Raw genomic sequence first — 11698 nt, 5'->3', positions numbered from 1 at the left:
CATCGGTTGCTCTACTATGATCCAGTGATCTTGTAGAGCGTACTTTTTGTAGTACGATGGAACATTGATTGTCCCTAGTTTATTGCACTTTGATTCCATTTCAGTTGTCCAAACCTCTTTTTGGGTTTGTTTCAACTCCCTAAACTTTGCTTTCCATTCCGTTTTAGTAATTGGAGGTTATTTTTCCTTGGTTTCATCTAACTTGCTCAGTTTTCATTTAGTTTTGTTCCATCGATCCATGTTTATTCTGTTCTCTAAGGCAGGATATCTCCCCATATCTTGTCCTTGACACAATCTTGTGCCTCCCCCATCATCAAGAATTGAGTTTTGCTCTCTATTTCTAGCTGAGATTGTTTCCTTCTCATTTTGTTTTCTCGTTTTCTATGATATCTTTGTTGGCATCTACGATGCTAATTTGAAAACTCAAAAACTTTTCCTTCCCTCCCCTGAGTAGAAGTTTTGCCCTGACATGTTACTTTTAAGAGTTTGATTCGTGAGTCGTGAGTGTTTCCTCTTCTACTTCATCTGTAATGTCATAGTAATGATCAAAGAAAACTTGTTGCTCCTCAATCAATTCTATAGATACCATGTGAATAGGAATTATAATGTATCATCACAAAAGTGGGTGGGTGTGGATTGGTTAACACATACGTCCATAGTGGCCAGAATTTGAGTCCACTCAAAAATGTTCTCCAAAGGGTTTTGGTACGTATTCTATATCGTTTACCTCTCGGTCTAATACACAATCTTCTCTTTGTAAAATACCACTCTCAGAAGCTCCACATATCCAAATTGGAGTGCCTTTACATAACCATGGTGGCAATTTAGTTTTCGATGAAGTTTTTGAATCCAACTCCTCAATTGGTGTACTCAAAAAATCATTGTAGGAACAATGTTTCAAAATTACTCATGTAGTTGATCTAACTTGTTTCAAGTAAAGATAGTCCTTTCCCCAAATCTTGAATCAATTGTATTTGTCTCATGAAAGGTCATAGTTTAGTTTTTTTTTCAAAATCTACAATGAAAAGAGTATGCTGGTATTCAATTCCACAAGAATATATTGACAATCACAATTTCTACTTAGACCATTGGCTGGTTTCTCAATATGCCCACTTACCAGTTGCAGTTTCATTTCTGTTTGCCTAATTGTTGGCTTTCCCCTGGGTTCCTTGACTGCTTTCGTTGTTATGGCTATACCTGCCCCACTGTCTAGAACAACCATGGTCATCACATCATTGTAATGTACTGGAAATCACCATCATTTTGTTCATAGGAATCTCCAACTTTGTTAATCGGTATGGATCTGACAATCTTTGCCCGCGATTCTTCCCTATGCAATTATTCAAGGTTTTCCTTGGTTAATTCGATTAAGCCCATCTTTTCCATGGTTTGTTGCAGATGGTCTTATCTTGAGCAGCTCACCCAATGTGATAGTACATTATAGGAGTTGATTGGAAATTCTCCACATCCAAAGTTAGAATAAGCTTCAATGATCTATAAATAAATAGAACTTAACCTATTTGTATACTTATCTCATGGGAAGTTTCTTTATGTGACATTGCATCACAAAGCATACGCATTTCTTCTTTTTCTATGTAAAATAAGTAAACAAGATAGAATCTTAGGCCAAATGAAATCTAACAACCAAAGATTAAGGTGGAGAGTGGACACTTGGGGAGGCACTTTTTGTAAACTTGTGATCTATTGAATGCCTTTTCCTATTTAATTCCCTTATATGTGAATTTTTAATGGATAAAAGGCATCCTTTTCCATCGCAATATGCAACTTATTTTCCAAAAAAACATTCTTTTTTCTACATGTGAAAATTGTGAATATATGAAGATTTTTATTGATCTTTGCTATTGTGTGAACCCTTGGAGAGTGCACTCAGTCAACAGATTTCTTGTAAACAAAACTAATCAATTATTGGAAGAGCTACATCTTGACTTATGTATTTTTTCAGCTCACTATAATATCCTTCTTCTTTTATAGTGGACAATGCTACATATGAACCTTTTTTCATGGGATTGTGGTCCTTTTCCTCTATTCATCGGTTGAGGTTTATAGAAAGTTGACTCGCTTTGTCCCTACATGCATTTGATTGGAAGATGCACAAGTCATGGCATGTCCGATATTATTGACAAGGCTTGGAGATACATATATGGTGCCTTGATCATCTGAAACATAAGAGTTGATATGCTCAACAAACGTGCCTTCAAAAGCTATAGATGAGGCTTCTCTTTCTATATCATCTAGAGCAGATGCATCATATGTTTGAGAGGCACTAATAAGTTGACAGTGGTTGTAATGTTGTTCCAAAGAAGAAAGATTGTCGTAAAAGAGAGAGGCTTTGCTAGTCTTGCAATCATCATGCTTGTTTCTAGAGGTTATATCAATTTCAACATGTGCATCATTGAGACTGAAGGTTGTAGGACAAGGTTCTGCATCCTCATGTAGCATATGGTGTTGTTTGTAGTGACCATTTCTTTGAGCTAGATCATTGCAATGAAGATTACAATGGCCTACAGATGCTTGTAGGTGCTTTAGTTTATCCTGCATTTTCACGACAAACATAATGGCATCGTCCACTACTTCACTCCTATCACGCTGCAAATCAAAATCATAAATCTTTAGCAAGGTTCACGAACTTGATGATATGCTCAATCGTAAAATTTAAAGATAAACATAATTCTCTTATGACAAAGGAAAAGACACACTTTTGATTGTTCAATAGTCATAAACATGTATGTGCAAAATTCATAGATAAACATAATTCTCTTATGACAAAGAGAAAGACACACTATTGATTGCTCAATAGTCACAACCATGTATGTGCTATCCAACAATCGAACAACAGGACTTTCACACTAAAGTTTGCTCTCTCAAAAGTTTCCAGGCTTCTTTGTATGATCAGAAACATATTATTTGGGTACTTTTCCCAACATGTATGCGATGTAGAATGGGAAAACACTAGTAAGAATAGCAGATATAAAGTTATTGTGCTCTCCTCTTAACTTCATGAAATGTGCAATCAAATTGAATAGAAGGAGCTAATATTAATCAAAGATACAGTGACACTTGCCAACCGTTTATGTAGTGTCGGCTAGTCCTTGGGTTTAGACCCAAAATGGCCATTATAAGACCCCAAGTGACAACGTGGTCGTTTGTATGCCCTATACATTAAGGAAATTAAGGAAACATGAAAATGAGAATGGTAAAAGGGAGACAGAATAAGGTCTCTACAAGTTCTGAAAAATGAAAGTTCTTTCAAATCATGTAAAGTAGTCCAATTGATATGGGCAATCAAAAGACTAGATATTAATGGTCAAACGACATTCCACTTCTTGTGCAAGAAAGGATACTTAGATTAATGTCTATATCACATGTAGACAATTTGTCAAGGGGAGTTGGGCTAGTTGTAAAGGCCAGGGGCTTTGAGACTTTGACCACGCCCTCTATAATTCAACCCCTGCAACATGTGGATGTGCACAAGAAGATTTATAAATTTTCTCATGTAGAAAAACGGAGTCTTTTTTTGTGTTTTTCATACAAAGCATAACATCATGAGCTTCTGTGAGGGAGGCACTACCTATGTAGCTAGGTACGATTGGGGGAGGGGATCACCGGCCCCGCCCATGGGGCCGGTGATCCCCTGCCCCCAATTGTACCTAGCTACGTATGGAGTGCCTCCCTCAGAGAAGCTTATGATGTTGAGGTAAGTCACAATGTGGGAATTATTGTGAGAACTTGTCCAAAACTTCTTGTGGTGGGTGTGTGGGTCCAATCCTTTAACACTAGCTATTGCAAGAAAAAGAAATAAAAGAAAGAAGTAAATAATTTATGAGAATGATAAATGGGGAGTAACGTTCAGGAAAGAAATAACTTAATTAGGTTCAAAATGTCTAAGAGAGTGTAGCTCTCACCTTCTTGGATGCGGAAGGGGCAGGAAGCAGGGCTTCAAGCTCTGCAAATTTCCTACTCATGTCTTCTCTGCGCATCCTCTCACGTACGATGTGCTTCTCAGCGATCTGCTGTGGCTGCAGCCGCAGCTGCATGGGAGTCGTGATGGACGCCTTAATTGTGCTGCCGCCTTTCTTGCCGGTAGCCATCTCAGCAAAGATGAGAGTTAAGTGAAGACTAGTGAAAAGACTGAATTCTTAATTGATGAGGTTCAGGTTCTTGCTCTAATAATGGGCGTCAATATCATGAATGAGAGAGAGAGAGAGAGAGAGAGAGAGAGAGAGAGAGCAGCTGCCGCCTATAATTAGCGTGCAGCCCTAACTATGTAGGAAGGGGCTCTGAATTTCATCACATGAGCTCACGCTGCTCAATTCAATTATATCTGCAGGGAAGATGCATGGAAGGAGGAGTATTGCGAAGGAGAAGTAGAAGTAGTACTGCGCCTGCCCCTGCCCCTGCGCCTGCGCCTGCAGCTTCTACTAATATTCCATGAGTATACATAACGGCCTAACCCCCCATATACATAAATAGAACCTTAAAGTTTGAAGGGTCGTATAACGAGTATATAGTAGGTCCCGCTAGCCTACACATGCTTTGCTCCAAAGTTCGGACCCTTACCTAATGGAAGCTTGTACGTACCCACCCACTCCCTCTCTCCTTCCTTCATAAGTACACATTCTTCATTCTCAAAAAATACCCCCCCCTCCCCCCCCCTTTTTTTTATTTTGAGGTACAATAGATTCTGAAAGATGCCGCTCTGTGTCGAGCCTAGCTCTTTATGCACCCACACGTCCACCTCCTCCTTGCTTCACGAGCAATGCTCATGATTTTTTTTGCCTCATGAGAAATTTCCAAATTTGCAAGATTTAAAACTATTTTCTTGTGTATTTTAAAGGCTTTTCTACCCTTTAGCATGGGTTGCAACCAACTAATCTAGATATTTAATCGGCTCAAGCTAAGTGGAGGAAAACCTTCCCCGAACACTGCTCATGAGTCTTAACTTCCATTCCTCCCTTATCGTGGGTTGCAGCAAGAGTTTCCTAGTTGATAATATGCTGTACTTGGACCTTGATTTGCAAGGTTGAAATTTGCACACTTTAGTTATAAATCATTGTGTGTACTTAAATTTTGGCACAAATCCTAATTGTCGCATTAGTTTGACCTTGAAATCAGGGATTTACTATTTACGTAATTATGTCAAATTTTGTGTGATCACAAAGTCTTATTGACACATTTACATGATTACACTAAACATAATCACACAGAACCCGGTTAATGGTGACCCGCAAACCCACTAAATTCTCAGCGGGCTTTTCATTATTCCTGGCGGGCTGCCGTGAATACTAAAAAGCCCGGCGGGCTCACAGAGTTATATATATGCGGGTCCGATCGGGCCCGCTGGGTGTATTTTTCACTTGCTTTCATCTTCAGAGAGTGTATGTGTGTGTGTGTGTGTGTGTGTCTGAGAGAGAGAGAGAGAGAGAGAGAGAGAGAGAGAGAGAGAGCTTGCGACCACCTTTGCAGGTACATCGAGAGGAGAGAGGAGAGAGGGAGAGAGGGGGTCGTGTAGGACCGTGCTCTGCGTCGTAATGCGCGACAACAGTAGAGTACCTGACCACACGATCCGGGTATGTGTTGTGTGTGTGTATGCGTTGTGTGGTAGCGTGCCTTTTGTTGTAGTGCACGACAGTAATAAGGTACCTTACCACACAATGGGAGTGCGTGTGTAAGCTGTTCTACGGAACAATGCTTATCACAGGGGCATCACCTCGGTGACGTGGGGAAGATGGTGTCCTTGTGGTAAGTATTGGCTTACTGTCTGGGTACTATGTCGGCGGTAACGCGGCGAATTTAGTATCCTTATGGTAAGTCAACTTCCCTTCCCCTTTCCCAAAAAACATATGGGCATCGGTCGGTAACGCGACTATATGATGTTCGTATGCAGGCCATTGCTTTTCCTTAGATTCAAGCGGCACTCGATCGGTAACGCGGCTAATAGAGTGTCGTTTGTTAGAAGCATCTGTTTTTGCATAAATGTGGCGTTCAGGTCATTAACTTGACCATACAACTTGTATAATACCGGTATCATACCATTCACTCCTCAGTATCATACCGGTATGATACTGAGAAATGACTGGTATGATGTTTAGAAATGACAGAGAGAGAGAGAGAGAGAGGGAATGTATGATATGAGTATGATACTGGGAAATGACTGGTATGATAGTGTATCATACCGGTATGATACTGGGAATTGACTGGTATGATATCGGTATGATACTGAGAAATGACTGGTATGATACAGAAATGATACTGAGAAGTGACAAAGAGAGAGAGAGAGAGAGAGAGAGAGAGAGAGAGAGGGAGAGATGGAGAGAGGGAGAGGGAGACAGTTCAGTTTACAGTAATAGGCAGATATACACAAAATTATGCATTATGCATTTCTTAAGATGGTTACAACTCAAAAGGCATACTATTGTAGATAGACTCTCTGACATCAAGTGATATTGTATATAGTTTTGAGTTGTTGGGATGGGGTATCATGGGGATTTTGATATTCTTTTTTAATCTTTTTAAAGGACTCTCAAGCATTATCGCTATTTTTAATGCTTCAATTACATAAATTCTCTGTAAAAAATCTAAAGGCACACAATTTGCATGTTAAATATTCTTTTGTATCTTTTTTAAGAGCATCAATTATCATCGTTTTTTAATTGCTACATTTACATAAATTCTATGTAATAAAGTGTATGAACACAATTTGCTAGTTCAATTTGTATACTTCAAATGTTTTAAATGTTTTTGAAGTTTTTAAGTCAGTGTGTGCTTTATTTGAATTAGTATGTGCGTACGAAGAAAAATATAAGTTAAAAATTCAATATATGCTAAAATGTGTCAGATTGTTAACATGTATTGTTTGATCTGAATTAAGTTCTTATAAACCACTTGTTTGAACTGCTTTTTATACGTGTAACAGATTGCAATTTTAAGTGAAGATTATTTTCAATTTTTATCAATATTTCCTTGCACATTTATTAAAGTCTTCAAGTGGTAGTTAAGAGTTTACCTGAGATAGTGTGAGAGTGTTAATGTCATTCGCAACCATGAATTTGTATTTGATATGGTGTTTTTTATTGTCCAGTGCAAATATGATGCCATATCAAAAGAAATGTATTATGCGTGCCATTCGTAAAGAATGTATTTTGGCAATCTCATCATGTGCAACTGATCGCATACAACAGATTAGTGAAAGTGATTTCTACATCAAAGACATCACTAGCGCTATATGGGAGAACACAGAGCGCAGATTGCGACTTGAAGGCCAATACGAGTTGTTGCTTCTAGCAGGGATATGAGAATTTGAACCCCACCACAAGATCATGACATTGTTGGGCAATATGAAAGTATGTTGCAGAGACTTAAAGAAAGATATCCCACCTACTTGCGACATGTCAAAATTAGAGCTCTGGGATAAATTGTGAGAAGAACAGAAGGTAAAGATGAAGTGTGTGAAAGCGCAGGACCAAGCAGACTTACCCAAGAGATTGAAGATGGCCCAAGATGCACAAGAAACTTTGGGAGTTCGATCCGATGCCAACGACACCGGCACAATCATGTGCACTGCTTTGAATGCAAAGTACGCTCATCTTGTCGACATCCCTCATGAAGCCTTGGTAGAAGGTATGAGGATTGGAGTAGGCTCCTTTGGTGTGTGCGCATTGTACACCATCAAAGGCATCTCATTTTTTCCAGACCACATTACATATGTGGAAAAATGTTACAAGGGAGGGAGTGACGCAAAATTTGACAGCTTTCAGACAGAGCAAGGAATGCAAACGCTTCACCGCTCCATTGTGGCTGCCCACTCGGCCGGTATAGTGCATAATGACCTGCACCTGTTCAGCTTAATGTTGGACTTTACTCGCGCCAATAAACCCCGCATCGGCATCATTGATTGGGGTACGATGCTGAGAACACCAGCTAAGCGTGCAGTAAATAATTATCTGCATCCAAGCGCACAGTCAGATGAAGCAGTTTTGAATGCACAGAGAGCAGGGAATGCCGAGATGGCTAAGCGATCGTGGATTGCTCCCAAACTATACAATCCACGATGCACAGATGCATACACAAAAGCGAGCGACATTAATGCATTGGACTACCTATTCGACATGCTCGCAGATTTTTGGAGTGCAGCCAGAAAAGTTTATTTTCCAGAAGAAGTTTTTCACAACCCGGACGAAGATTTTATGAGGACTATTCGAATTAAAGTAGATTGCTGGATGAAGTTAAAAGAGCGGGACCAAAGAAGGAATGCTTCTGACGTGTTGATATTTTTCAAAGAACATTTAAAGACAGACCCTAACCCTGTCCAACATCCACTTGTTGAACTTGCACCATCAGTTTATCCGATTTAAACATTTCTATGATATACATATGTCTTGTCCAGGGTATTCTTTTTTTTATTTAAGTGTATTATCTGGTTCGAAGTGGTTCATCTAATTGTGTCAATTATCTTTAGTCATTTCAAATTTGTCATTTAACTATCAGTATTTCAAATTTGCCTTGTGGTTCAATTAGTCGCATTTGTTGTGGTTTGATTTAGTGGATTCCGTGTAGTGTCCCAATGAGTGAGAATATAAATTTCCCAATGATATTGAATATTTGTCTATCTGCTGACTACAGCTCTAAGAGAAAATGGCCAATGAAGAAGAAGATATTGGCACCCAATCACTGCCTGATGATCAACAACAAGCGGTTGTTAATGCATTTCAGCTGCAGCGCATGAATTCTCTAGCACACGGCATGTCAACACAACAAGCGACGCGTATTGCTCGCCGAATCTCAAAGTGCACAAATCCAAACCATATGCAATGAAAAGAGATCAATAAAGAAGTGACAAAGGACATGATCAAGACAATATGGCCATGTGAGGACGCAAAGATCAAGAAAGGAAGGTGGAAGGTTTCGAAGTGAAACCATGATGCGATCAAAGATAACGCTGAGAGGATTTATTTGGAGGTTTATGACCATACCCTACACAATGCAGATTGTGCGCTATATTTTGCAAAAATGTTATATGTTCACTTTGTGCAACAACGACCAGCAGATTTCTCGCCAAAAGAGACAACTGTTGCCACTCATGATTTAAGGAAGAGTTGTGTCACTTTCACCCGAGATGAGCTGGAATTGATAGTGAAAGGCACTGACCTACATTTAAAAAGAGAGAAGGATATTTACGCGACATAGTTGGCAGAGAAAGATGCAGAAATAATACGGCTTTCTATAGCCACCCAGACACCGCAACCCTCACAAGTCCGGATGGACAAAGCATTCACTGCTTAAGTCAGGACGTTCAAAATCTGACACAACGAGTGAATCCAACACCTGTACAAGGGACACACATCAGCCACCTTGTCTTGCATCTGGAGTTGGTCTCCTCGTCTACTTCAGATGCATCCTCATCTTCCCAATGTCCAGTTTGCTACAAGAATTTTGATGGATGGAGTGGATATTATACATTGACATGTGGTCAATATTATCATTTAGTTTGTCTTATTCGTTTGATACAAAATAGTAGTCGATACGCAATCTGTTCACAAGATATTCCACAAGGAATATATATTATGTTTGGCATGGCAAACGAATATAAATTCAAGCAAGCACGCCCAGATACCCCTAGCACAATTAGAAATCTGTTTGATGAGAAAGATGCTGCTTCAGGGCAACACAATTGAGATCAGCAAACTATGTACTATTGCGAATATGAAGCATTGCGATTACTCAAAACACATTTGAATACAAGGTCGTTTACAATGGTTTTTGACATTTACTCATCTACTCTTAAGCTATATTGAATCAGTTGAGTTGTTATCTGGTTCTAAGTCTGAGTGTTGTGGTTCTCCTTGTAATTCAACCTCCACATCTATTATCAAATTCTCTTCTATTTCGTCTACAGTGCATTGAGATACACCAACATTGAAATCTTCTTTATCTTCATTTTGACAATCATACAACCAGGTTGGCATCTCCTCCTCGTAGCCAGCACTTTCGATGTGATTCAGTATCTTTTCATTGCAATACATATACACTAATTTTTCTGCTTTGTTTGCTAATAGTCTGTTGCGAATAGTGTTGTGAACATACTTGTACATACTCTAGTACATACTCCACCAAGCAACCTTGTTTATATTGCCATGTAGACATGTAATTTTATCTTTCACTTTTTCTTTCTGCTCAAGCTGCCATTCATAAAAAACCGTGCAATTGAATGTGTCAATCACAACGCATTTATTACGGAGAAGTGATTCCAAGGTATAAAAGTGTGTGCAGAACCGAGTTTCAACAGGAAGTTTCAGCATCACTGACATGCGCATCCTACACAAATCGAGCACTCTTTGTTGTTTCAAGATAAATTTCACAACCTGATGTGCTGTATCAATTATTTGGCGCCATGTGGTTTCTTTGCTAGTGTACCAATCTTTCAGCACCAAGTTCAAGCTGTGCGTATTACAACCATTGGAAAAAATGTGTGGAGAGCACTTCTTTATTAATTTAGTGGCATTTTTACAATTCTTTGCATTGTCCATGACTACTTGAATGACATGTTTACCACCAATTTCTTGAATTACATTAATCAAGACCTCAGAAATGTATTTGCCACTTTTAATTGCATAAGAACTATCAATCGCCTTTATAAACGTTTCTCCCCTTGGACAAACCAATATTATATTGATCAGCGGTCTTCTCTCAACATTTGACCAGCCATCAGTCACAATCGTACATCCTCAAAGCGAAATATTCCCAAGTATTATTTTGCCAACACGCTCTTTGACTTCGATGTAACATTTGTCCAAGAAAACATTTCTTATCTTGTGATAAGGAGCTGAAAATCCTGGACCAAACTCACCGATTTTCTTTCAAGCAGCCTTCCAATGATTGCTGTCTACCATGACCAAAGCACTTCCAGTAAAGAATATTGCTTTGGCGAGTGTAGTTTGTGCTTCTTCTAGAGATTGCACTCGAAATCTTTGATGTAATGATTTTTGATGCATTTGACAAAGTCCACCTTCATTGTGATGTTTAAAATGAACACTGCCTGGAATTTCCTCTCCTTGCACAGGTTGTTCTCCAAGGTTAGTTGGCGTCACTACTGGATCTGCGGAGTTAATATTTGGCTCTGGGAACTCTTGACTCGAAGGCACAGAGCTATATATTTGTTGTCTCTTGCCACCCTTTTTTGACGAGCTCTTCTCTCAAACGCTCTGCAACTGCAGGTGCCTGAGGATGTTCACATTTCTTGCAGCTGTTTTTAGCGCTACCCAAAAAATGATACCTAATACATGGTGCACCGCGTGATTTTGTTGTGTGACAAAATTTACATTGCCACTCCATATATCGGCCGCATATGTTGTGAGCATAATCCCACTCTTTGCCAGGAGCTTTTTTATTCTTTGGCTTCTTCGTACCACTTGTGCCCACATTTTGCTCCATTTCTTTTAAACTAAAATTGAAGACAAAAGAACAAGATGTTCAGTTTTTGAAACATTTTTCTTATTTTCAATATATATTATAATTTAAAAACCATTCAATATGAAAGTAACCATGATGCACAATATGAGATTTTTAATGCAGGCTAGTCAATCCACATATTGATCACCTATATTGTGAGCAACCATACACATTGCAATGTAGTCTATGCATGGCATAATAACTATAACAATGCTATGAATCTCTCTATGCA

The 11698-nt window shown here is 39.1% G+C and overlaps 1 protein-coding gene across 1 annotated transcript; it reads right to left on the bottom strand.

Moving 5' to 3' along the window:
* Nucleotides 1-1932: 1932 nt before the first annotated feature.
* LOC147465399 (uncharacterized) lies at nt 1933-4467 on the bottom strand. The gene is made up of 2 exons (XM_086511627.1): nt 3924-4467; nt 1933-2607 (listed from the first exon to the last, which is right to left on the bottom strand). The coding sequence occupies exons 1-2, from the start codon at nt 4107-4109 to the stop codon at nt 2062-2064; spliced, it is 732 nt and encodes a 243-aa protein (XP_086367753.1). The 5' UTR covers nt 4110-4467; the 3' UTR covers nt 1933-2061.
* Nucleotides 4468-11698: the final 7231 nt, after the last annotated feature.

Source organism: Adiantum capillus-veneris, chromosome 1 (genome assembly GCF_014529385.1).
Source record: "Adiantum capillus-veneris isolate H3 chromosome 1, ASM1452938v2, whole genome shotgun sequence".
NCBI lineage: Eukaryota > Viridiplantae > Streptophyta > Polypodiopsida > Polypodiales > Pteridaceae > Adiantum > Adiantum capillus-veneris.
The sequence above is the reverse complement of the archived record's forward strand: the minus strand, read 5'-3'. Positions and strand labels throughout refer to the sequence as shown.

Excerpts from the sequence above, each read along its gene's own strand:
- LOC147465399 (XM_086511627.1), bottom strand. The coding sequence starts at position 4,109 with ATGGCTACCGGCAAGAAAGGCGGCAGCACAATTAAGGCGTCCATCACG. Across the intron at positions 2,608-3,923 it reads CCCCTTCCGCATCCAAGAAG|CGTGATAGGAGTGAAGTAGT; the intron begins GTGAGAGCTACA and ends TTTGATTTGCAG.